The following is a 25,364-nucleotide window of genomic DNA, read 5'->3' on the forward strand; positions in this document are numbered from 1 at the left end:
AGGAAGGTATTATTATGAGTTCCCCACTGCATGGCGCATTTGTTGAAGATCATGGCTCCTCTCGAACCGAACTAGAAAAAAAGGAGAACAAACCGCATGTGTGTTTTTCCCCGCATAAAATTAACGAGATGCCACTCGCAGCACACTTGTGCCTGACTTGCAGCGTATTTTGGGGCTGTACTCGTCGCTCGGTAATATGCGTGCGGATTCTGGGCACCACACAGACAAGTCCTGCTGCGGTGAATCGCCCCTGGAACCAATTTCCCCATGCAGCCTAAGATGGAAACTCGTGGTTCCTGTTTTTGTTTTCCCCGGGGGGAAAGATGCACGATACATTATGCATGTTGACATAGCAGGTTCACCACCCTGCCAAGCCGGCACAGTCTGGTTTTCCCACCAAAGAGAGCGCGGTCCATCGTGCTCCTTTAGGAAAATGGATACAACGTCGTCACATAACTGGTCCCAAAAGGGGTGCGAAATATCCGCTTTGGAGGCGACGACAGTCGCCAATATTTGCAACATCACATGGTAACTATAACATGACAAGCCGTCAGGGTCGCGTATGATGATTTATATAAAGGCACGATGTGGTCGACCTCGCCTTGACGCAAAAGTTGCATTGGTGCGACAGGTCTTCACTGCTACCTGCTGCTGCAACTTTTATTGTGCGTGCCGACCAAAGCAAACACTTCCGCCAGCATGTTCTTCGCCGCCTCCTCCCTTCTCACCCTCGGCCTGATGCTCGCCGAGGGTGCGTTTGCCGCCCCGACCATCGAGACGCGACAGGCCAAGTCGGGCTTTGTCAGCGTCGAGGGCGAAAAGTTCAAGCTTGACGGCAAGGACTTTTACTTTGCCGGCACCAATGCCTACTACTTCCCCTTCTCTGGCGTAAGAATTCCTTCTGGAAACCCGTTCCATGCAAGGTTATATCGGCTGACATTTTGCGCTAATGCGACATGAAAACAGTCGCAAACCGACGTCGAGAATGGAATGACACAGGCCAAGAAAGCCGGTCTGAACGTCGTCCGCACTTGGGGCTTCAACGACAAGAACCGCACCACTAACTCGGGCGGCCTACCCCAGTACAGCGCGGACAGCAACCCCACGTTCCAGTACTTCAACGGCAACCAGGACTCCACCATCGACGTTACGCCCTTTGACAAGGTCGTCAATGCTGCCACCAAGACGAACATGAAGCTGGTCGTTGCCCTGACCAACAACTGGGCCGACTACGGCGGCATGGACGTGTACACCGTCAACCTGGGTGGAAAGTACCACGATGATGTAAGATCCTCCCGATATCCAGCCAGCCAGCCAGTCAGCCAGCCAGCGGTTTATTGACTCCCAACTAACGCACTCCCGCCTCCGCAACAGTTCTACACCGTCCCCAAGATCAAGGACGCCTTCAAGCGCTACATCCGCGCCATGGTGACGCGCTACGCCGACAGCCCGGCCATCATGGCCTGGGAGATCGCCAACGAGCCCCGCTGCGGCGCCGACTCGGTCCGCAACCTGCCGCGCGGCCCCAGCTGCACCCCGGACACCATCACGGCGTGGATCGACGAGATGTCGACCTTTATCAAGTCCATCGACAGCAAGCACCTGGTGACGTGGGGCGGCGAGGGCGGCTTCAACATCCCCAGCAACAGCGACGGCTTCTACAACGGCTACGACGGCGGCGACTTTGACAAGGAGCTCTCGCTGCCCAACGTCGACTTTGGCGTCTTCCACAGCTACCCGGACTGGTGGTCCAAGACCATCGACTGGGTCGACCAGTGGATCCGCGACCACGCCGCCAGCGGCCGCAAGGCCGGCAAGCCCGTCGTCCACGAGGAGTACGGCTGGCTGACCAACGAGGCCAGGCAGGCCAACCTGGGCCGCACCGCGCCCGAGTCCCGCATCGAGGTCCTCTCCCGGTGGCAGAAGATCCAGGTCGAGGAGAAGATGCCCGACATGTTTTGGCAGTTTGGCTGGAGCGGCTTCTCGTACGGCAAGAACCACGACGACGGGTTCACCATCTACCTGGAGGATGCCGAGGCCCAGCCGCTGGTTAGGGATCACGCTGCTGCCATGAACGCCCTCAACAACTGAGTGGAGTGGGTTCAGGGGTGAGGCAGTCGGCCCGTCTGTGTTTAGCTGTGTCCTGTACTATAAAAAAAATAAAAATACATGAGTTTTCTTTGTGACTTTGGATTCGTAACCTGTGATGATGTGTGACTTTGAGAGCAGCTTTTTACAAGCAGAACAGGCGTTACATGGCGGAGGGAGTCCTGTAAAGCTGGGCCCACTTGACAGGATTCTCGGTAACTTCTCGCATGACCAATGGACTTGCGAGATGCGTTTCCAGTGCTGGAGACCCCTCAGCCCTGAAGCCGAAGGACTATTGGAAGTGTCTGCTTCCCCTTGCCAAGCATTGCCGATTTTTCAGTCTTCGTTCCTCCTCATATGAAGATAGAATAGCGACTAGCATCTGTATACCCCCGTGATGACCCGTGAAATGGCTTGAAAAGTGCTCAACACCATTGATATCCAATGTATTGGAACTCATAGATGTGAAAGTCACACTGCGCCAAATTAGTGAGAAGACTTGCCAGCAATCCCAGCGATGAACTGTTTCCTGGAGTGCTTCTGATTATATGGATGTCTCCAGCTGGTTTCTATCTGCATGACTTGCAGGCCGGTTCACAGAGAGGCCAGTTTCATAAATACTTGTTCAAGCCCTCATGAGTTGACCGGCTCAAGCTATAAGCATAGCAGCAAATTTAAATTACTGGTACAAGAACCTGGTCACAATGGAGATCAGGCGGAACTGAGAAGCACTGAAAACCGAGTTCCTCGAGAAGTTCAGACCTGAGACCTCAGCACAAGAGAGAGCCAACATGTTGGAGCGAGAGACTGCTCGGCAGATCACGGATGCAGGACTATGGACATGGAATGTCCACCACCTGGGCGTGGGCTTGCCACGTCCTGGGCCAGCACAACTTACGGTATGCATCACGACAGGATCATACAAGACATCAATCACGCAGTTCAATGTAAGCACCTTGCAAGTTTCGCATAGCAAAAGCCCACTTGTATTGGCCCCGGACCCCGGTTCTGGCTAGTGCTATTCTAGTTACGGAATCCGGCGTAAATCTCTCCGATCTGGCTCAGCTCTGGGCCAGCGCCCACCAGCATGTGGTGGTCGTTGGTCGTCACGCCAAAGTACGCGTATCTCTCTACGCAGTCGTTGGCGTCGAGCCAGGGCAGCACGACACGGAGGAAGGAGATCATCTCCTCCTGGGTGCCGAGTCCCTGGAACTATTCAAGTGTGCAAAGGTTGTCAGCATCTAGTGCACAGCTTGTTGGGGCAGGTGAGAGATTCAAGTCGCTTACCTCGGTCAGCCAGACCTTGCGAGGATACGCGAGGGTGCAGACTCGGTCGATCCAGTTCTTGAAGTCTTGGACGTAGGCGGCCTTGTTGTACCAGTGCACGGTAACAAAGTCCACGTGACAGCCTTCGTGGAGGTCGCAGTTGTAGAGGAACGTATTGAGCCAGCTGCGAGTACAAGTTAGTGTTGGAACCAGATCGACAGTATTCAACTACAAAGGAAAAAGACCCAATTAGTGGTCAGAACTTACTCGTATCCTCCGTTGGTGACGGCCGGGGAGCCGATGAGAGCCCGTCCGATGAACTGCTCAAAGTAGTACTGGTGCCAGGCGATGGCGGTTCCGACGTCCATGTTTGCCTGGGCAGGGTGATCGGGCTCGTTGAAGCTGAGGACGTGAGTGGTCTTGACACCACTGAGCTGGTCACCGCTGTCGACCCATTTCCAGGCATTGGGCGAGAACTAGATCAGTTGTTTTGCAGTCAGTTATTTGAAACAAAAAAAGAAAGCTGAGCGATAGAGGAAAGGACTTGTGAGTACATACCACATCTGGAAGGTCCATCTTGATTCCCCAAAGCATTGGACCGAACTCAATCTCGTTTGTCACCTGCCATGTGTCGGAATACCAATTGTATCCCCAAGTAATCATAGCAGAGTGACTGAAGCCACTGATGTCCACTCCGTCATTGAATGCAAGACCTCTCTTTGCATCGAGCATTGCTGCAGCAGTGCACGCGCCCTGAGTGAAGAACGCAATAGCCACGAAGTTGGTTAGGATGATCAGGCCAAAGCTGGAGCCAAGCAGAGCCGCCGACGCCTCTTGAACCACCACGCCCAGAAGAAGGGCCTTGACGAGGAACTGCATAAAGCCCTTGGGCCAGGGAGTGGCGTAGAGCTTCATCAACTCACGTCTCTGAGGGCACTCGGTCTTTGAAGCCTCCTCCAGCTTGGTAAGGCGCTGTAGCTCCTGCTTCTTCATTGCCGACTCGTCAATGAACTTGACGAGGCTCGAGAACTGCTGCACACTCTTTGCGAGCTTCTCGAGGGCGGCTTTGCGAGCCTCGGGGTCAGTGGGAAGGTCTGAGATGTCAACAACCGCGCGATGAAGGGTGCCGCCATTGTGTGCCATAGACAGAAGCTGGGACGGAGCCGGTATAGTGCTGTGGTGCAAGACAGTTGTCGCTCCGTTGGAAGGACCTTGGTTTGTTTTCTCAGGAAGGTCAAGTTCCTCCCCGAAGATTTGAAGAAGTGAAGGCTGTTTTTTTTGGACAGTCACCTGAGTATCAGAGTCTTCAGAGTCTGAGGTAGTCACCAAAGTGGTAGTCTTCCCTGTGGAAGAGTTCTCGACAAGGTCTTGGCCAGACGACTGAGAGGCAGGCTCGTCGATTGATGCGTTGTCACGCGCCTTAGCTGAGCGCTTGGCAGCGCGCTGCTTCTTTGATTTCTTGCTTGGGGCCATGATGAAGATGCTTTTGTTTTGGGAAGTGATAGAATGTGGAGATGGGAAAGATTGTTTGTGCTCGAAAGGTCAAGATATCTTCGCAGAACCAAAGAGATAACAGAAAGGACAGGAAACAGATGCCTTGAACAAAGTCAAAGTCGAATATTGCAGTGTGGATAACACGTTCGATCTGAGAGTTGAGTACTTGCGCAAGTATGGATGCCAAGTCAGATTGAGTTGGAATATCAGATAGGAAATACGCAAACTGTTGTTGAGAGGAAAGATAAAGTCCGTGGAAAAGAAAGAGGTCAAGAACGAGAACGTTGGTGGGAAAAAGTAGACAGGTCTTGTTGGATTGACGAGTGGGGCACAGATTTATCTCAGATCCCGTTCAGAAGAGGAAGGAACCAAGTAACGGTCGATTGGTCAGGTGGGAGAGGAGAGGAAGCACAAGGCTAGGGTCTGTCGAGGGCACGGTGGATGCAAGGCCCTGAGGGAAGGTAAGAAGACCAGAGGTGCCTCAGGATTTCAAGCACTCTTTAAAAGAACTCAGGTACTGACAAACAGGGAAGACTTACCCCGGGAGCACTACATTAGTTAGGTGACCATAATTACTGGAACTGCTTCTGGTTCGGATGCCTGGGATCAGAATTTGGGCAAGGTACTCACCCAATTCTACCTCACCTGCTGCTGCTTGGAGCTGCCGCTTTAGAACCTAATCTATCACCGTGGGGTGCTTTACTACCTTGTAATCTGGTATCTGCATCGGCTAGGAGCATATCTGCCGTGGAAAATATCAATGGAGATTGTTCTGGATGCAGCCAAAGCGTACATGTTTTCCCCAAGTATAATTCCGCATAACCCTCTCGATGCTACATTCTTCGTCCAAGCACCTCTACCACCTCAAAATCAAGCCAACCCTTCATATCAACCGACCTTCCCCAGCGTATCGATGCCGGCACGTGGCCGTTCAACTGTACTTGAGCCGCTTCCGGTCGCTGTAAGCTATTGCAGTCACCGGGCAAAAATCCTACACTGTCCTCAAGCCCTTCTAGCCCTTTCTTGTTCCAGAACCTTTTGTGCTGGAGCTTCAAATGGCGAGTCGATCCAATAGCAGGCATTGCTCTCTGCAATGCAGCTGGTCGGGTGAGTTAAGACGTCTCCTGCCTTTGTTCCACAGCGATCCTTTGATCGACGCCAAACCGCGCTATGCGGGTATTCATTGTCGCACTCGAGACTTTCTCAGACTCTTTGTTGCACCTTGGACTGTACTGCACTCATCATCTATTCAATATTCGAGCCTTTGTTCTCGCGTTTTGCCTTCTCAAAATGAAAGGCCCTCCGCCTGCAAGAGCCGCAGACGACACCATTACTGTAACAGTAGTCGTGCTCCGGCTTCTAGCCGAGAAGAAGCAGAACCTGGCGGCTAGTTGAGGCTCTTGAGGGAAAGTAAAATGACCCATCCATCCGCAATGCCGTCCGAGTTTAGCTTCACTGCTGACAGTCTCGTCTCGATAGCACAGGTACCAAGCCCTTCTCACTCCGCAGCCTGCAAGGGTCCGGCAGTACTAGGATCAGTGAACCGCGGGAAGACCAACTCGAGAACCCCAGCAGAGTAGTTGCATCGTTAGCAATACCCCCTTGACGCATATCAAGTCTATACTAGTCCTGCTCAGTACTGGCTTGCGATAGGACACCATGAGGACAAGGATGGATGGCTCTCTCAAAAAGGACACCACGAAGGGGCAGGGTAGTCTAGACCTGAGGTTGTGTATGAAACAGGCTCTTCTCGCAAGACCTGAAACCCTAGATCCTGGACTGGGTTGACCTCCAATATTAACTTGGCATCAATATCTTAGTCACTCCTAATGCATATCTTGAGTCCCCTCCATCATAATGTAGACTATCACGAGCAGCGGATTGCTCAGAGCATACTCCCAGGAACGGGCAGAGACAGACAGCTGAAAGGCTGAGGATGAACTTGCTACAAGGGCGCTACTTGGGCCAAGCGTGGGCGGAGTTGACGAACAAACCGCTGGCGGAGATCACATATTCTCCATGCCAAAGCCAGACGGACATGGGCTCAAGACATCTGTGCAAAATCACTACAGCAGGCTGCGACCGGGGGAAGTTGAGCTACGCGACTATGGTTTAAAGAGGCAAGCAATAGTTTGTTCATCATAGAGAGCATAGAGATGCTCAAAGCCGTCTACATGGCAACAAGAAGAGCCGAAAAGCTATTGAAAATACCATGGGCTTTGATTTTGCAGCTGCTTGCAGACTTGTAGCCTGTCCTATAAAATCCCCCACTTGAAAGTTGAAACTCTTTTTCAGCTATGCTCGTACTTGACTAGTTCTGGGACTTGATATAGATATTTGACTTGTACTTGGGTTTTCCTGCCTCGCTCGCTGAGTATCTTCATAATGCTGCAGTGGAGCACCCATGTTGTGAAGACAAAATTACTCCATCTTGGAACATGAGCTCTGACACAATCTCCAGCTAAAGACACGTCTGGTAGTACTGGAAGAAGCTTCAGAGTAAGGAGGATATGTGTTCAGGGCTGAGGTCTTCTCATTCAGAGTGAATAAAGATGGGGGTTTTATCTGATGAATTTCTTGACACGGTCGATATATATCCAAGAACTGCTGCAGCGGCCTTCTTTGTTGTGTCTCAATTCTGCATCTTGATTGTATTTAGGGGAAGGCGATGTTGTTGCTGCTTACAGCTAAGACTTTTCCAATCCAGTCCAGAGTGGCGGCGCCCTCAGAGTTGTAGATGCGCTCGGGCACACCAAGGTGTATCCTCAACCTCAAAGGACTGTCGTGGAACATCCTTGCGCGATTCAAGTATGGTCTGTATTTTCGGGGCCAGTTGGTTCGTCGTGGGGGATTACCACCTAGCTGGATGTAGCAAAATATTCTGTCGTCCAGAAGAGATGAGTGATTATGCTCGCTTGCTGCTGTGAAAAGGGCTGTTCTTCGGGTTGGATATTGTTAAGGTTTACATTGTCGATTCGTCGTAGAAGCAGCGGTACTTCAGAGTGTAACGAAAGCGGAGGGTTCGTAGCCTGGAAAACTTCACATCAGTCTGACAGGTTCATGCCCAGAAGATCTTCAGTATGCTTAGGTCTGCACTCGGATACTTAATTTGTTGGTTTGATGTATGCCGAACCATTCGATTTCCGGCATACTCGGAGCTCAGCTCTGTAATGAACTTTGCTGGAGTGATGGAAGAAAAAGTCGTTGAAAGATTTGCTGTTTGTAGCTTTGGGAGTCGGGAAAAGCTTGGAACATGCGGAGCTGGCTGGGCAGACTTTTGTTTGTTGCCAACCATGGCTTTCTGCTCTCTGCCTCGCGTCCATTGAAAAACTACAAGAACACCAGAAAGCCACGCGAGTGAGGCGCACCTCAATTTCTCAGCTCCCATTCTGGCAGCAAAAATACTTTGTTTGTTTAGACTGTCGCGATTTCAATTCTAAACTTGCTAACCAGATAACAAACACATGAGCGGATAGTGCGCAAGCCAAGCCAAGGTCAACCGCCGCTCTCCATAACTCCGAACGCCGCGCTTGCCAGAAAAGTGGCGAATGAGGAGAAAAAAATACTAGAAAAAAAAAGGTAAGAGACCGCCCAAACCGCCCAAAATCCCAACCAAAACTACCTAAAAAAAAGCAAACGTTTTATCGCTGGCCATATGATATGAGATCTCGACTTCTCGTGAAAATAGGACCCCCCATAGGTTCTGTAACCGGCCTCGACTCATCTCTTGTCATGTCATGTAGGTCAATGGCTTCCTCGTCCAAATTCCTCAGGTAAGCACCCTCGTCACTCCTCAGCTGCCTTTGGTGCCCAAAGCCCGTCAGCTTATCCCTTTGTTCGCCCAGTTCGCTCTGGCTGCTTTCCCCGCTGACCGAATTCCTGGTAGTCCTTTGAAGCTTTCTCGGCCTCGTCTCGACGTCGTCGTCGAATCGGAACGGCATTTGCTCGAATGGCATCAACGGAAAGCTCCGACCCTCCTCTTCCCGATCTCCGACTTGTCCGTCATGAAACTTGACCGTTCGGGCGCCACCTCCGACATTCCCGAGCGCCACGTTAATCCTCACATGGCTACTCGACCCTCGGTCTGGTCCCTTCTCCTGCTCCAGGTTCCACCGCTCGAGTCCCGCCGCCGGAGGCATCGGCGGCGGTGTATTAGCTCTTAGCTGCGCTAGCGTCTCCTCGTACGCCTGCCTCGGCGACTTTGCCAAGGTCGTCTTTGACGACGACACGCCCCGCAGGTTCCGCGACGACGATCCACCCTCCGCGCTGCCGTCGGCGCCCGCCTCCAACACGCACTCGAAGTCGGTGCCGGCGGCGTTGCGCTCGGTCGTCACCTCGATGACGCGGTTCAGTATGCTGAACTCGAGCTTGAGCTTGACGCTGTACAGCAGGGCCTTGTAGCTCGTCTGCAGGTCGTAGAGGTCGGCGTACTGCATCGCCAGCAGCGGCGCGTCGAGCAGGATGATCATGATGCTGATGCAGATGAGGTGCGTCAGCACATTGCGCCACGCCGCGTACCCGATCCTGCCCAGGGTGCGTCCTGCTTCCCTCTCGCCTCCGCCCCTGCTGGTGCTGATGGAGTCGCAGCCGCTCTGCCGAAACTCCTTCTTCTCGCGCCGCAGCAGCATGGCCGTCTCGTAAATGTACAGGCTCGAGATGACGAGCTCCTGGACCGAAAAGATGGTGACCTGTATGCGCTCAAAGATCCCGTAGGGATGTACAAAGGGCTTGGGGTTGTGGCCGTTGACCCCGAATATGAGCACCGACACGCCGCCGTGGCAGATGATGGCGTCGACGATGATCATGATGAGCACGGCGCGCTGCCGGCGCCGGTCGTACATGACGAGGTGCAGCCGCGACCACAGCACGAGGCTCTGGCCCGTCACCATGCCGCACCACCCAAAAAAGATGATGCCCGCCCAGACCATGCCGACATCGTTGTGGTTGCCAAAGTACTTGATCATGAAACCGACCGAGTAGGGGATGATGCAGACGGTCGCGACGATGAATGACCAAAAGTACAGCCCGGTCCGGCGCTTAAAGGTCGTATAGATTATGAACAGCAGCTCTAGCACGTTGAACAGCGCGACGCTGAAGAAGACAATGACGATCTGAGCGTCGACGCCAGTCGGGGGGTTCACCGCGGTTATTCCATTGTTCTGGACGTAGTCGTAATCCGTCTTTGGCGAGTTCAGAATCGCCATCTTCTCCAGCACCAACTGGCGTATTTCAATTCTTCTTGGCGTGTAGAATTGCGCACTGCTTCCTTGAGTGTCATGCCGCTGGCTGCTGCTTCCCGTTGCCGAGGCTTCCCCATCGAGCAAAGCCTTGGGACTGTGGTGACAAGTCGAGAAGAATAGAGGTCAGGTGAAGGTGGGAGTCGTGCTCATACTTGGCGTTTATTTGTCTTGGCTAGGTGAACTGACAGCCCGTAGCTCCCAATCGAGTCAGACGTAGGGTCTAGTCAAGATGGACCTGGTATTGCGACATATGGCCGACTAACTTCGTCAGTTGGAGGGGGGATGAGAGGGGAAAAAAAAAAAAACCGTTTGCGGCACTGGGAGCCGGAGTGGTCGAGCCAGCTTACGGAGTTCTTACAAAGTTCCCGAGGAGCGGGAGTTTCTGCAAAGGCATTACTTCAACTACAGGGACGCCAAGGGGCGGCTTAATATGCTCCTACAAATGCAACTCTTGGCTATAAAGGGAAAGCAGGTCAACCAGGTTCTACCCAAGATTTTGGGGCGTACCACCTACAGCGTTACATGCCGTCCCCTACCCCAGATCATGGGGAGTATGCCTGCTTCGCCTGCGGGGCTGAATGGCCATTTATTTTTCAAGCTCGGCATTTGAAACCGAAGCATGGGATGGATGACCTCGACCACAGCCTGCGATCCGGATGCAGGACCCACAGGTCCAGGCCACGCTATAGACCACAGTGGAAAAAAACTCTACGACCTCGAGGGGGGATGCTGGCAGCACGACCGGAGCCTCCAAGAAGGATTCTTAAAATTTGTATGCAGAAAATTTCCATCATCCGGGTCATTGAGTACTATAGTGGTAGATGGCATCCGACGGAAGCTTCCCGCACAGTACGAGGACACATCATGACGAAACTACACCGTTTCGCGGAGTCATCAAAACTCGAGCCTGAGTTGGTGAGAATTCGCGGCCCGTTCATCCTGGATTGCGCCAAAGCCAATTGTCATCTAAAGGATATCCGGGGACAATCGCTGTCTCAACCGACGACCCGCAGCAGTGAGTGGTAGAAGACTAGTTGACATGTTCCCGGACGAAGCCAGTTTAGGGAAAAAAATCCTTATTCCTAGATGCTATCTTTCAAACCTGGCTGGGCTCATGTATCTCCAAAGCATGCAACCACATGGTTTCTGCAGAACAGTTCATCGCCACGAGGAAATCCTTAGCCTGAACCATCAAGTTGGTAACGGCCGAGCTGCTGCCCCGAGTTTCCTGCCTCCCAAGACGCTCGTCGTCGTCCTGGCTCTCTGATCGCCAAAAGACCAAACTCTGATCAAGGTTCACTGGGCTGACGAAAGGTGCATTTGTGTGGTAGATCTAGCTTGCCACCATGGCATGAGCGACCATGTGTCAATTACTCGTGTTATCATCGCATCAATGGCCAGTGCCCGCTAGCCCATAACGAAGGTTAATTGATGGATCGTCGAAATTTGAGGTAATTGCAAGAGAAAATTTGTAAACTTTGGTAAAAGAAAAAAAAATTGCGTAATTTTTTTTCGCACCTACTATACAAGTCCACGTGAGTCTCTAGCAAAAATACGGCACTAGGCCGGCGTTACCGGTGTCATTTAACTATGTGAAGGCATTTATATTGGGCTTTTTATTTTATTTGTTTATTTTTCATCAAGATCATCGACAGTGTGGGCCATGCAGAAATATAGATGATAAATCGAATTAATAGCCATACGCAATGCATTATGCTAATGTTCATAGCCTTACCTATTTTTAGGCGCTACTTCAATGTCGGGATTCTGCAGTACTCCGCCCTTTTTTTACGTACGTATGTTTTACGGGACTTGCTATAACTTTATTCTTCACGACGTTGGCTGTTGCAAATTAAAAAGCGAAAAATTAAGTGGCATTAGCAACGGACAGGGTAGGTTGGAAAAGCCCTCCTGCACGATTCAACTCGGAATTCTGTCCGCAGCCGTTGTAGGCACTTCTTAACCGCCAAGGCGCTTCAAAGGCCTCAGAACCTGTTTTCGTTGACTGTTAAGTTCAATAATGTTCAAGTAGTGCTATTACATCATACATGGAAATACCAAATTTAGACAGGGGCACAGTGGTTGACTCGTTGCTTGGTAGGTGACGTGCAGCTGGGGGCGCGGGCAATTCTGTAGATCACGAACAACTGCAGCGTCTGGTTGCCAAAATAAAACCTCAAACATGCTACTGCATGATCGCTATTCCACCCCAGGATTAACAAATACTAGGAATAGACAACCTTGAGGGTGAGAAAGATCGCCATGCTTATGATGGATTCACAAAAAGAAATGATTTGCGTGAAAACAAACAGAGATTGATGACGAAACTAATGACTGGCAAACAACACAAGCCATCTAGAGGAGAGACAATAAAATCACAGCCCCAAAACAGAAACTGACTGATACAGCACATGGGTGCCTTCGTCACGTGGGGAAAAGTAGTAGTAGTAGTAGTAGTAGTATTATTTAACGCCGGGCTCGGCCCGGCTCATTAGCCGGCCGTTAGCAACCTCCCGAGGGGTATCTCGGCGCGCTTTCTATTTTCTCTATTTACACAGCGGAAAACAAGGGCATAGAAGCGAATCGAGCCTGACCGGGTTCGTGCCCGGTCCTGCTTACAGGTTTGTTCACTGACGCGACCCCGTGCCTTCAGGCGCACGGAGGGTTCGTCTGACGGCAGTTGACGGCTCTTCATCGAGAGGGGCCTGTGTCCAAACAGCGGAGCTGTCGGTCGTTTGTAGCCATGGAGACGAAGTTCCCAACAAGTGTGGGCTCGACGGCACAGGCGGGTGGTTGTTGTCGATAGCCAGCCGGGTTATCCTTGCCACGGTAAGCGGGGAGGAGGTGGAGGGAGCAGGATTCGAACCTACGTTACTCAAGTAACAGCCATGGCGCTTAACCACTGCGCCATTCCCCCCGTCACGTGGGGAAAAAAGGCAATCTACAAACAGACCTTACCTGCCCAAGGTAGGTACAGAGGTACGTCATTAATGCTGAATCTAGCATCATTCTGGGTTACGGTTCACCTTACTCTCACCAGTCATTCGACCCACTGACTGGCTTGGCTGCACAGACAGACAGCATAAGCCTTTCCTGCTTGGCTTTGTCACAGCAAATCAAACTTGTCCAAGTTGCTTCCTCCCAAGTTCGCATGATGTCGACCTGAAAAATCACCAAGTGGTTCCCATTTTCTGATATTTAGGCTTCAGCCTCTTCATTTCATACCCGACGTGAGGACGCTGTTTGACAGGAAAAACTACATCAGTTTTCCGCGGGACGAGCTGTCTACGCCGCTGCATCTGCTAACAGTGGCAAACATGACAGTAGGTTACGCCTTCTAGGGCCAGGCATCCTAGACATAAAATCCAAGAAGCCAAGCCGAGCGAGCAACAAAGCATTAACCTCACATACAATGACGGCATCAGTCTTTCTCCCAACCTCCTGCCCGTCGCGAGGTCAGTGCAGGCCACTGACACGGGGTGAAATCATGGCAATGACGTGAATCTCGAGCTGAAAACCATGGCAGGGTGTTTGAAGCGACAGAGTAACGCCGTGGGTCTCGGCCCGGAGACATGGAGACCTGCCACTGCGGACCGCAGCTCGTTCTGTTGAGGGATTACATGTCGTCCGAGATTCCGTGAGTCTGCAGGCACGGTTTCAAACGCTGCAAACACTACGATATCTGAAAAGCACCCAAGTCCCTTCTCGAGCCTGTTATGGAACTTCAGAGACTTGAACAACAGGACCTGAGAGAGCACGAGAGAAACAGCAGATGAAGGCGGAGTGGAGGTAAGAGAGGCGTTCTCGCAGTCCTTGAACTGCTTCTTTCTCCTCTTTGGCTGCCCCATTCAACTGACTGGCATGAAACCTCCATTTCCAGCATCGAGGACTCTGCCGTCAGAGCTGGATGCTCTCAGTTGATATCGAGCTTCAATGCGTTATCTGTGGCGAGGGGCAATGTCTTCGATACCGAGAGTTCATGAGACTCGGGATGTTTGCTTTGATCCCTTGCCAAAGAAATGTGGTAAGGTTACAGCCACGCCCACAGTTTACGAATAACGAGGTCACGGACATTGGAGGGTTTTTCTGTCCCAGTTTGGGATTAGGCGGCGATTTCCTGTGTTGAATCGACTGGCGTCCGGACGCCCAGTCCCAGCTGCCGTTCAAGCGGGAACGATGGCAAACCAGCAAATTAAAACCTGGTTGTGTCGCATGGAGCAGGAGAAGAACGAGCCAGCAACCGTCCTCCCAACTGTACAATCCAAACCACGCGCAAGTGGGTGAAGAGATGGAACAGATTCGTCTTCGACACATGGAGTCGTCCGCTCTGCGCAACAAGCTCGCTCTCACAAGGTTCGAGTTCCGGACCTTACATAGCAATATGCGGCAGAATATCAAGGTCAACTGAAGGGAAGAGAGGCTAGGCTCGGCCCGAAGACAGCCGAGGCACTAATACAGCATAGCAGGGACGGTCTCCCAACCTATATATTCAAAGACTTGCACGGACCCTCCCAAAATTCCCCGATAGGCTGTGCCGATACAGTTCACCACAACTGGCTGACCCTCCGCCGCTCACCCGGGTGGTCGAGATATGTCTCGCCGAGAAGAAAAAGGGTAAACTGGTGTTGGTAATAGCACTCCACCACTCGGCTCACTCGTAGGCTGTGGGGGCTTTGATAATACTCATAACTGTGACTCTATCCATTGATGCAAGCTGACATTTGATTGTGTTGATAGGCAATAAATATAGAGAAGGGCTTACTCTTGCACAGACAGAGCGGGAGGAGCCTGTCCAAGAGTTCAGCTCGTCACACCAAGTCAACCCGCCCGGTCGTCAGTAAGTAGCTTTATTCAAATTTACAGCGCACATGCAGGGCAGTAACGGAAAGAAGGTGGTTCAGAGGGGCAATCGGGCCAAATACAACCAAGGAAGACGAGACTTTGGGAAATCAATAAGTTCGGACCACCACATTTGCGCTGCAACTGGTGACCATATGCAGTCCTCTCTTTGCGTTTGTGGCAGCGGCGAGTACCATATGTTAGGCTCCTATCCCCGACATTCGCGCGTTTCCAATGGGGATGACCAGCCCAGTGAATACCCAGCACAAACCTGACCACGTGGTCCAGTTGCTCCTCCGCCTAGATCTTCACCCCCTGCAGAAGGCCTCCATAGACGGGCGGTTCTGAGCATCCTCATCTCGAACGCAGGCCACCATATGTACAACTGCAGATATGCGGGCGTCTCTTTCGATTCGGCCAGCAATAACAGGCTACATGGTTCACAATAGAAGTGAGAGCAACTTTCTCTGGCTGAGTGGAGGATAGGATATATTGCAAGGTATTCACTCCTTATCGCGGCCATTGGCACAATCGCTAACTTGGTGGCGGCTCTCTTTCGAGTTGTTTGCTGAACCGTCTACGTTTCTCAGACCCAAGGAGGTGGTCGCGAGTGCAACAGACCTCCTCGTTCAGTGAAAGAAGCAAGAATGCTCCTCTCATGCGACGCGACAACAACAGTCAAGAAGGTGCGGATGACGGAAAAAGGAGATAAAGATAGCATGACCTTGATTCAGACCGGATCCTTGATCAGGAACGTTTATTTAGGGGGAGCTTTGGTGAAGATGAAATCCCGCTACGGACCGCCGGATCATCAAGGAATGCGCTTTGAAAACGATGTCGGCATCTGGCACGTCTTTGCGAATTTAATAGAGAGGGATGGATATAAATCAAAGCAATTGCGGTAAATAGTTGTCTACCTACCAGCATGTCTATCTGCCTGCTTGCATTATGGGAGCATTGTCTTCCCCGATCCTTTGTGGCTTGACACTGAGAGGGGCTTCACGCTATAGAATACACAATCTCCACGCTCATGTCATATTCTTGCTTTTGTGTCTTTCAAGGTTATGCAAGCAATACTCGAGAGCGTGGCCATTTCACGTACGCAGTGCCTGCTCCACCACATACAAATGTTAGTTTGGCAAAACATTAGTAATCACTGGGCAAGATATTCAGGCCAAGAGCAGCTATCCATTAACGCGAGTCCACACGGACAAAAGCTGCCCCGGTAGATCACAGGGGTTTGTTTGGTCAAGATTGGACTCACGACAGCACGGACAACCAAGACGTCGGCTGCGAGGACATTTGCGACAATGACAGAGCAGTTTGAGGCTGGAAGATCTGCAGTTATCTTTACTCGGGGTGATGATAGCCTCCGTGACTCATTACGAGAGTTTTGAAGGCGGAGAGATGAAGGTGAGCCGGATGAATGGTAGCAGGTGTCACGGCTCGAGACGACGAAGAGCTCGCCCATTGCGGTGTCAAGCCTGAGGTCGAGTCAGCTTACGATGCCGAGGGCATCCAAAGAGAGAACCAACATATGAGATGAAACCTGGTCGTCTGGGACACGCTTTTTGGGCGTAGTCCCAGGGGTGAAACAGACCATGGTGACTTGGCTTTATAGCACGATTGCTAGATAGCGGATTACTAGAATGGCTTTTTCAACAAAACAAAAGATTTGTAAGCGGTTTGTTCAAGAAATTTCTCGGTTTCCACATCTGCATTTTTACCTTTTGCTGACACAGAATTGCACGATTTAACCAAAAAGAACATGTCAAGGAGGTTCTGATCTAGTTTGTCTGGAGCTATACTGGATGGTACAAGTAGCATAAAAGGTCGAGTACTTTCCGACATTCTGGGGTCCAATCATTGAAGATTGTGTGTTTCCGTTCCGGGTAGGATGGATGCAATATCTGCTCATGCAGCGGAAGATTCCAGGTATGTGCAAACAAAGGAGCCAGTTTTTACCATAGTGGTTGTATTTCCAAGACACACAAAGCTACGTATAATGGCAGAATTCCTGTTGGTATTGTGATCATGCTGAACATGGCCAGAATCTGGGACGCAATCAGATGCAGGCTATCACTTGCTGTCAAAGAAAGGGCACATGTAGAGGCATTGATAGGCTTGCGAGTTGAGTACAGAGTAATGTAGTGGGAAGTCGATTGGGTAGGAAATGAGGAAGGCAGGATATATGAGATGGTATTTGTCTCTATTTGACACTACTTGCAGGCTTGGAGATTGCTTACGTCCGAAGGACATGAATAAGAAGGGTTATTTACTCAGCAGTAACACTCCTCGCCTCGGTTTCGCACGTGCTTGCGAAAGACCATCATTGGCACTATACTTGAAGAGATAGGTGGCCCATACTATTACGCTGTGATGTTCCTATCGCGATTCGCAAAGGCTTATAAGTCATGCAAGCGGACAAAAGGCGGACAAAGTCTAGTCTCTGATGCATTCATCCATGCTAGACTATCATGAAGGGGGCTGATGGGTGCTGATGAGACAAGACCTTCGCCTTGGGGGTGGGGGTTGCAAATCAACAGTTTGCAGCGGTGGCAGGTGATCTAGGGACGAGTAAATGCGCCAGCTGAGGAATGGACCGAACGGCAATGCCGTCATGATGAGTAAAAACTAGGATTTACTTGCCCATTCCAGCCCTCCGGTATCGTCGGCATCGAGGCAAAGGTGTTTACGTCATTGTAATCTCGCACGTTAGAGATGTATAATTGGTGAGGCTGTGTACAATCAGTACGGCGCATCTGAATGCAACAGAGAACGAGTAAATGAAGGCATGCCAGTGGCCACCTACACCCAAGGAGGGATTGGCAGCCAAAGGGGAAACACATTGAGGCTGAGGATGCTGCTTTGCATTCCAAGCATCCCTTTCAAAATGCCTTAGTCAAGGATGTTTTTCGTGGTAAAGGAGGGGGAAAAGAGATCTGCATCTAGACTTTCTTTATTGCACATCTTGTTTAATCCATCCCGCTGACTGTTTGAAGATGGACGCACCAACTCCATGATAAATGACTTGTACATATTCGCGCTGCGGATGCGCACAGTGATCAAAACTGTCCGTCGGGGATTTCCATCATCAGAGTAGCTGCAGCAGATCGCGGTGGAGGTTATGATGATCCTCGGAGATTAGACAAACAGGAAAATGTATCGAAACTAAACGGACAAGAAGATAATGGAAATCGTGAGGTGGTTCTAGAACGCAAACGGGCCACAACTACAGTTGAAGCAGCTGATGGCAGCGAGGTTTCAGTAGTTTGAGAAATGTTCTGGACATACAGTACAGCTAGTTAGCAGCGGTTGTCGGATGCTTGTTGTAATTAAGTTTTAAGGGTGGAAGTATCTAAGCGATTCCCGAAGGCCGAGCATCGAATGGGTTCGATGGTTGGTCCAGCGTCAGGGCTTCTATGTATACATCCTCGACTTCCGGAATACATATTCGACTACGACGTTGCACTGATATGTATGCTACGTGTGAGATATGGGCAATAAACGAGCACCAAATGTTTGTAAAAAACCAACCATCATCCTACTTTCGTTGCTACATGAGTACACTTATATGCTCCTCCACAGTTCAATATTTGTTTACGAGCTACCAATGTACTGACCCTTGTGTTTACTGCCTACCTCAGACAGGTGCCTGAGTGAAGTTAAGACCTTTATCGGACCGTAGAGGTTAATTATACGTGGTAGGCCCTGCATGCTTGCTTGGCAAAGTAACGGTGAGGGCGAATCCTCGCTAGACTAATACCATTGGCGAGATTGCCAAGAAATGGTGTTCTGCTCCCTGAGCTTGCCCATCCCAAGATCTTCCTCTCATGTGCGAATTTCTATTGCGTATCTACCCAACGGATTACAAATTTGCCAGGGTCGATCGGGATGACATGACTATCGCACGTGGGATGTCGCCGTTTCGCATTGTTCGCTGGCTGTAATTTTTTTCGTTTCGAAAATGGAACGAAGAAATGTCGTGAGCAAAAAGAGCAAAAATGAACATGACATAGTGAATACGATATGCTCGGACAATTGGAGGTCGGGATCAGCTTTGACGTGTGCCCTTTTGCAAGGAAAAAGAAAAAAAGAAAAATAAAGACAAATGGCTGCAGGAACGGAGATGGGATGACAAAAACTAGAGGCTGACGTAACTACGAGGCTGCATAGAACTGTTTTCTGACGCGATATTGTCCAGCAACCCAGGTGTTTGGTCTAGAGTAGCTGGACTAACGGCATTGGTTAAACCTGAGGTAAGGTGCCTTGGGTGCGTATGGATGGCATGGGGCTGCTTGTAGTCGAGATGCGGCTGTGTCAGCGACTTTATGTGGTAGTGGCATTTCGGTAAGTCGATCGTCCCAGAATTCGCCGCGGTAACTCAATCAGGAAATAACACTAAATTGCTGACTTGGGGTCCAGAACTGTGCTTGGCGAATAAAGGCAGGGCGTGGAGACTGGCTACTTTCTACGTGGTACATACATACAAACATTGGACGTACTTCGCCAAGGTAGCCAACGCTTTCGGCATCATCTGAGCAATTGTGTGGCAAACAGCTCTGGTGTGGCTGGCATACTCTACTGTACGAAGTAAATACTACAAGAGGTTATCAATCAGGACCGACAAGACTGGCTTGACTGGGCACCCCGGTTGGAATGTTAAATGCAATATCGCTTCTCTTTGGCAACGGCATGAAGCCGCAAAAATTTGGTGGCGGCACAATCTTGTGATCTGCCGAAATCTTCACGCCGCTGCTCGATCTCGATAACGAGGGCTTGCGAGGGCAAGGAGATGTTCAATTCGAGTGTCCGGATGCACTAGCCTAGTACTTAGGTATCCCTCGGAGCCGAACGAAACCACGAACTGAATCTAGCACTAAGGCGTTCACTACTTGTCACTTATGGCAGAATTTGCAGGGCTAGACAAGACGTCAAAATGTCATGCACATATTATGTCTACAGCGACTCTTTTTATTTTTCCTTTTGACCATTCTTTTTCTTTATTTCTTTTTTCTTCTGGTCCCCTTTCCCTGCGGTCGCGCCAGCTGTGAGGGGCGATCGACGCGCTGCGACGCCTGATTTGCAAGGTAGGGTTTCAGGATCGCTGGGGTTTCATATGGCCCTTGCTCATGAACTCGCTCATTTCCCCATCGTCCGAATTTGGCTCGAGGCGACCAAGCAGCATCGAATTTTATCGCAGTACAGTAATGTATTACACCACGATAGTAACCTCGTCTCAATTCTGTTGGAGCATTCATCATGGAACAGTTCCAATCCAATGAATCCCTCGAAATGTCTGGCATAATCATTCCGTCGGCATCTCTGTTTTCCCCCCACGGGTGTCAGCCGATCCCCGACTTTGTAACGTAATAGTTAGCCGCTCGCTGAAATGGGTTGGTTTGGCCAAGTTCCTGGAGTCAAGACCCAAGCGATATTGGATATCCATCGCCGAGAAAACTTGATGTCGCGGTAATTACTAGCGCGTAGTATTTGGCTGATTGCTTCACAGTTCAGCATTGCGATTCGGGGATGTGGCGCGTGCAAAATGAGGAAAAAGCAGAGCCAGCCAAACTGAGCCCAGAGTACCTACTGTACCTATGCTGCAAAAATTGCATGCATGCAAGGTGCCAACAATTGCCGGTTCGCAGAGCTGACTGGCCAGGAACTGTTGTCGCGCAAGCATGCACCATGGTTCAAAAGCGTCTTGGTTCGTTCCTGCACCAACCCGGGCTCTTTCTGACCAATCACATAACCGTCGCTGCACCTTGGCCTCGTAATCCAAATCGAGCCTTTCCCGTGTCCCATGGCCCCACAGCATTTCATTCTGGCTAATGGTGGGAAGTAACCCACCCTCCGGCCCCTCCACACCCAGGCGGGTGCTGTTACGTTACAAAAGTACCAGGCATGATCCAAACACTGCGTGCGTCAAAATCGACTTTGGGAGATGTCGATGTAGTAAATCATTTATCCATCTTTTTAGTGATTTCATGACTTTTGCTCCAACTGTAGACCCGCAATACTGAGTGCTTGACAGCTCGCGAGGAGACAGCGTTTTTGTCAGCGCTATTAGCCCCAGGTTTCGTGCGGCCGCCTACTGTACTTTAGGTACGGTTTGTACTTTTTAGTGTCGCACTCGAACCGGTTCCATCCGTCTCAGTCTGCCGCTAACAGGCTCAGGAACCAAACCAACCCCACTACACACAGCTGGGGGGGCCCTCATCTTGTCGCAGAGCCTCTGACCGGTACAGGCCGACAAGCCAATCACAACTGTCTTTGCCACCCTTCTCGGCTTATGTACCACCGCCAATCCAAGCCACGCACTTGCGAAAAGCACTAATCCGTAATACTGGTTGTCTACCTACCCCCCTGTGCTTGTGGGTCCCCCCTGTTTGCATCCCCTGTGTTTCTTCCACAACTGCTCAGGCTTCCCTCGTCCTCTCGTTATAGGCTGCATGCCACAAATCCTCGACCACAAGAAACAAAGGAAGAGGGCGAAAAAAGGGCTATTCTGTTTTTGTGCTGTTGTTTCCTTCTTGGACAAGCCATCCTCGCTCGATTGACAGCCCTAACCGCCTCACCCTCATTATCGATGAGGACCTGAGACGCTTCTCTTGCTCCCACCGGTCCACCCTGCCATAAAGTCAGGTCATTGTGGTGCCAACAACTTGGCATCTCCCAGCTGTGCAATAGCACACTTTTGCACCAGGGGTACGCTGCCTGCCCAGACCGTGATCTCTAATCTTTGTGCCATCGCCTTCTTGTCTTGTTTCCACTCCTTGATGGATCCATAACCACCACATCCCTTGCAATGGGGCAGATCCCCTCTGCCACTGCTACCTCTCTCGTTTAATCTCTTCCGAACCTCCCTTGACGTCCCGACTCTGTCTCTCTGAACTGACCTTGTTTTGTTCGTCCTTCCCCCCCTTTTATTTCTTTCTTGCACTAATTAATCATCACTTCACCGTTGGGAAACAAGCCAGCGGAGGTTTATCTTGTGCTCATCCATCTAATTCTTTCTACCCTTCTACGGGCAGGACCCCCTATTTCAATTCTTCATCCTTGACGGAAACCCTTTTCGACTCAACATCGAGCAACCTCGCTCCTTTGTTCGCCCTGTCTCCATCCTCCAGCCTGCGGCGAACGGATACGACATCAAACCGACACTCGTTTCCAAGGGTTTCTGGAGAACTTCGAACCCCAACCGCCGGACGGGACCATTCGAGAACCGTGGGAAGGGGACTTTTTCTAAGGAATCGACTTTCAGGGGCAGACATCGAATACCGAATCCGATCGATTAAACGATATCGCACCGGCGACGACTTGGACTTGTGAATAACTCGAGTCTTTTTTTCCAGAAACGACATCAATATGTTTTGGCGAACCGTCTTGTCGGCCTCCATGCTGGCGGCCAGTGCGCAGGCTGGCTACGAGGCCATGTCGATTGAGAACCTGCTGCCCCGGGACCTGGAGAGGAGGGTCGAGTACTTTGGCGAGAACCAGGACCAACCGGCGCACATCATCACCAAGAGGCAGACTGGTGGTGTTGTTATGAACTCCAACGGCACCATCAACATGACGGCTTGGGACACGCTGGCGAACGAGAAGTGCACACAGGCCCTGCTTAAGCTGCCCGCAGCCACCAACCCTACTGGCGCCTGCGTATGCTACAACCTGCCGGCCCTGAACAACATCACCGGCACCTTCGAGGCCGACCTGAGGCTGTACCAATTGACCGCACCGTCGGGAGACTTTGCGGGCGTCCCGCAGAGCAATATCCAGGTCAGCCTGGCGTACCAGGGTGCATCGGTGGCTCCGATCCAGTCGTCTCAGGCGACGCAAAGGGTCTCGAAGGGTCAGGATGGACAAAGGCAACTTAGGTTGCTGCAGACATACATGTTTGCCGGCCAGATCGACAAGAACAGGATGGACGCGCAGATGAACATGTGAGTATATGGCCCCTTCTTTCCTGCGGTGCGGTGCACGATCTCCCAACACGGAAGCTCCATGACGATCCTACCAGACTGGCTAAACGCTGACAAGGGAAAAAAACAGGGCTGCGATTGAAGCACTCGTCATGCCGGTCGTGACGCTCTCGGCCGTCAACCCGACTGGCCAGACCGTTAGCACCAACGTCTCGTCCAACGAGGCCGCTTTTGTCGCCGGCGTCTTCTCCGAGAGCACCGTTATGTCCGAGTTCGGTGTCGCCAACATGGCCGTCGACAAGTCGCTCGAGATGCTCGCTAACGGCACCATTGCTTTCGTCCTGCCGGGAGTCTCCATCATGATCTTCCCCGTCGGTCTGATTGTCACCAGCATCTGGACAGTCGGACTCTGCGGTGCCATTGCCTTTGGCACGTTCAACCGCATCGGGTTCCGTGAGCAGTTCAGGAGGCGGACACAGTACGCCGGCAAGACCAACATGGGTCGGATATGATAGTGTGCGACTCCTTGCGAGAAAAAAAAAAGAAAAAAAATCAAATATTGGAATAGTGTAGATGGGGAAAGATGAACAACCATTATAGACCTTTTCCTGCCGGACTCCTTCCCAAGCCTACGCTTTTCAAGGATCGACAAGAGCCTTTTTGTGCAACAACCAAACGAACATAAATCCACGTCTGCATTGCCGGAGAGGAGCGAAAACACCCTACATGGCGCTCTCAATTCAATTGTCCCATAAAGCGGCACCATCGAAGATGACGAGGTGAGGTTGAGTCGGAATAAAAATCTGACCAACCCCCCGCGAGTTCTGTTCTTTGTTATTATTATTTTTTTGAGTTTTTCTATGTCTTGGGTTTGCGTGACTCGGTATCATTGGGAGCGTGTGGCATCTGTCTTTTATTTTCTTATCCTTTATCATCTAGTCGACCATCGTCGCCCCTTTTTTTTCGAAAAAAATTCACCCAAAGCCAGCGCTGCTTTCTCCGGTTTTCGGCAAAAATATTTGTTTGTCTTGGGAAGGCCATACCTACCGTTTTTACTCTCTCCTATTTTTCTTTTATATACAAGTTGAGACTCATAGCTATGGTTTACATATTGTCGTATATATCTTCGATTCCTTGGTAGATTGATTGCGTTCGTTTAACCTATAATAGTTGTGATTAAATGTGATTGTTGCGGCACAGTTGCTGGTGGTGGCCTTCCCCCACCATCGAAGCTCTCGTCACGACGACTACCGATGAATCGCCAAGCCACAGGATCCGATTGTGACACGGCACCGAAGCAAATCAAAGTTTGGCACGTAAGCACAACGTTCACCTTGGCACAGCTCACCTTATAACAGCTGCTTCTTGCAACCTGCCTTCTGCCCCAGACGTGCCTCTCATCATCTTGATGGAAGGAAAATCTACTGCGAGGGAGCGAGTACCAGCTACCGACTTTATCCAACTTCAGCAACCCAAAAGGCCTCTCTGTCTGCCTGTCACATTGCGTGGCGGTAGAACGTTGTGTGCAATTCCAGGACATTATTTTTGGGCCTAAAGATGAAACCAAAGCTCTGTCGCCCGCCCCGCAGAGCAAAAGGAGAATGACACACCTCCACCTGCATTAAGTCGGGATCTTTTGGACTTTTTGTTTGGTCGAGATGTCATGCTAAATCTGGGACAGGGTCCAGGTGGTCTATATATGTTTTTTTTTCCCCGATTGATGACACGATGCAGTTTTCATTTATTTCTCGTCAAATATTAGGGTGATAGGTTTGTATATATTGCCCGCAGTCATTTCATCACTGGCACGACTCTCAAAGTGGCCAGAGTCATCAAAAAAGAAAGCAGCAAAAGAAGCCGACCCCCGGTGGTTTAAGGAGTCGTGCGGTTTAGGGGTTGTTGTGGCTTAAACTCCGCACGGTCGACGTTTCCTCCGTACCTTATTTTGCCCGTTGTCGGCTGATAACCCACTTTGCTGCTTCTTCCGGCCGCTGGATGTTTTCGATCGTATCCACACCGCTGGGCATTCACCGTAGTATCCTACAGCAATCCCAACCGAAGTCGTATTTTTCCTTCAGGTGTCATCGCTTGTCAAATCTTTATGTTGGCGAGGGCCTGGTATCCAACTCTAAAAAGAAATTGTTCTTGCTTTTGCCTCGTCGGAAAAATACCACATCTGTCCATCGCTTAATACAGCCCCCCAGCAAGCTCTGAATGAATTGCTGTGCGCAAATTTGTCGGCTGGCTTCCTCGTTTTGCGTGTCGTGAAACAATTTCCATCGCTCCCATTTGCATGATGCCCATGACAAGCTCGCTTGCTCAAGTCTGCCCCCTTCTAGTGAAGGAGGACAGGATCCCCATCTAGCAACGCATGACGCACATCCCGGCAACTTTAAACTATTTCACTGTCCTGCGAGACAGGCATCAACAGCCTCGAGCCGGCTGTCGCTGTTTTTTTGCCACGTCGTCCCGGATCCGTTTCTCCCTTTTTCTTCGGTTTTTTTATCTTGTC

The 25,364-nt window shown here is 50.8% G+C and overlaps 10 protein-coding genes and 1 pseudogene across 11 annotated transcripts; 4 read left to right on the top strand and 7 right to left on the bottom strand.

Annotated features, from left to right (window-relative positions):
• The first annotated feature begins 457 nt into the window (after window positions 1-457).
• Window positions 458-2,174, top strand: MGG_11999 (mannan endo-1,4-beta-mannosidase C). The gene is made up of 3 exons (XM_003720234.1): window positions 458-888; window positions 967-1,284; window positions 1,375-2,174. Exons 1-3 carry the CDS (start codon window positions 700-702, stop codon window positions 2,089-2,091), a joined length of 1,224 nt encoding a protein of 407 aa, XP_003720282.1. The 5' UTR covers window positions 458-699; the 3' UTR covers window positions 2,092-2,174.
• A 937-nt stretch (window positions 2,175-3,111) lies between these two features.
• On the bottom strand, window positions 3,112-4,497 carry MGG_11998 (uncharacterized protein; the record flags this gene model as incomplete). Its single annotated transcript, XM_003720235.1, has 4 exons — window positions 3,112-3,300; window positions 3,376-3,538; window positions 3,622-3,830; window positions 3,913-4,497. The coding sequence occupies 4 exons, from the start codon at window positions 4,495-4,497 to the stop codon at window positions 3,112-3,114; spliced, it is 1,146 nt and encodes a 381-aa protein (XP_003720283.1).
• Window positions 4,498-5,681: 1,184 nt separating this feature from the next.
• On the bottom strand, window positions 5,682-5,930 carry MGG_17804 (uncharacterized protein; the record flags this gene model as incomplete). Its single annotated transcript, XM_003720236.1, has 2 exons — window positions 5,682-5,783; window positions 5,844-5,930. The coding sequence occupies 2 exons, from the start codon at window positions 5,928-5,930 to the stop codon at window positions 5,682-5,684; spliced, it is 189 nt and encodes a 62-aa protein (XP_003720284.1).
• A 2,743-nt stretch (window positions 5,931-8,673) lies between these two features.
• MGG_09341 (uncharacterized protein) lies at window positions 8,674-10,052 on the bottom strand (the record flags this gene model as incomplete). The annotated part of the gene is given in 2 exon segments (XM_003720237.1): window positions 8,674-8,715; window positions 8,721-10,052. Coding segments are annotated over 2 exon segments (1,374 nt in total).
• A 900-nt stretch (window positions 10,053-10,952) lies between these two features.
• On the top strand, window positions 10,953-11,355 carry MGG_17805 (uncharacterized protein; the record flags this gene model as incomplete). The annotated part of the gene is made up of 2 exons (XM_003720238.1): window positions 10,953-11,103; window positions 11,246-11,355. The coding sequence occupies 2 exons, from the start codon at window positions 10,953-10,955 to the stop codon at window positions 11,353-11,355; spliced, it is 261 nt and encodes an 86-aa protein (XP_003720286.1).
• A 1,360-nt stretch (window positions 11,356-12,715) lies between these two features.
• MGG_17806 (uncharacterized protein) lies at window positions 12,716-13,241 on the bottom strand (the record flags this gene model as incomplete). Its single annotated transcript, XM_003720239.1, has 2 exons — window positions 12,716-12,954; window positions 13,142-13,241. 2 exons carry the CDS (start codon window positions 13,239-13,241, stop codon window positions 12,716-12,718), a joined length of 339 nt encoding a protein of 112 aa, XP_003720287.1.
• Window positions 12,934-13,005, bottom strand: MGG_20282 (annotated as a pseudogene). The gene has a single exon. The product of its transcript is annotated as a tRNA-OTHER (tRNA).
• Window positions 13,175-14,071, top strand: MGG_17807 (uncharacterized protein; the record flags this gene model as incomplete). The annotated part of the gene is made up of 3 exons (XM_003720240.1): window positions 13,175-13,411; window positions 13,514-13,725; window positions 13,969-14,071. Exons 2-3 carry the CDS (start codon window positions 13,661-13,663, stop codon window positions 14,069-14,071), a joined length of 168 nt encoding a protein of 55 aa, XP_003720288.1. The 5' UTR covers window positions 13,175-13,411; window positions 13,514-13,660.
• Window positions 14,072-15,926: 1,855 nt separating this feature from the next.
• Window positions 15,927-16,398, bottom strand: MGG_17808 (uncharacterized protein; the record flags this gene model as incomplete). Its single annotated transcript, XM_003720241.1, has 3 exons — window positions 15,927-15,967; window positions 16,030-16,036; window positions 16,192-16,398. The coding sequence occupies 3 exons, from the start codon at window positions 16,396-16,398 to the stop codon at window positions 15,927-15,929; spliced, it is 255 nt and encodes an 84-aa protein (XP_003720289.1).
• Window positions 16,399-21,365: 4,967 nt separating this feature from the next.
• MGG_09337 (uncharacterized protein) lies at window positions 21,366-24,072 on the top strand. The gene is made up of 2 exons (XM_003720242.1): window positions 21,366-22,873; window positions 22,983-24,072. Exons 1-2 carry the CDS (start codon window positions 22,299-22,301, stop codon window positions 23,362-23,364), a joined length of 957 nt encoding a protein of 318 aa, XP_003720290.1. The 5' UTR covers window positions 21,366-22,298; the 3' UTR covers window positions 23,365-24,072.
• MGG_17809 (uncharacterized protein) lies at window positions 23,957-24,460 on the bottom strand (the record flags this gene model as incomplete). Its single annotated transcript, XM_003720243.1, has 2 exons — window positions 24,201-24,460; window positions 23,957-24,013 (listed from the first exon to the last, which is right to left on the bottom strand). Exons 1-2 carry the CDS (start codon window positions 24,390-24,392, stop codon window positions 23,957-23,959), a joined length of 249 nt encoding a protein of 82 aa, XP_003720291.1. The 5' UTR covers window positions 24,393-24,460.
• Between the last annotated feature and the right edge of the window lie 904 nt (window positions 24,461-25,364).

Source organism: Pyricularia oryzae, chromosome 6 (assembly GCF_000002495.2).
Source record: "Pyricularia oryzae 70-15 chromosome 6, whole genome shotgun sequence".
Taxonomy (NCBI): Eukaryota; Fungi; Ascomycota; class Sordariomycetes; order Magnaporthales; family Pyriculariaceae; genus Pyricularia; species Pyricularia oryzae.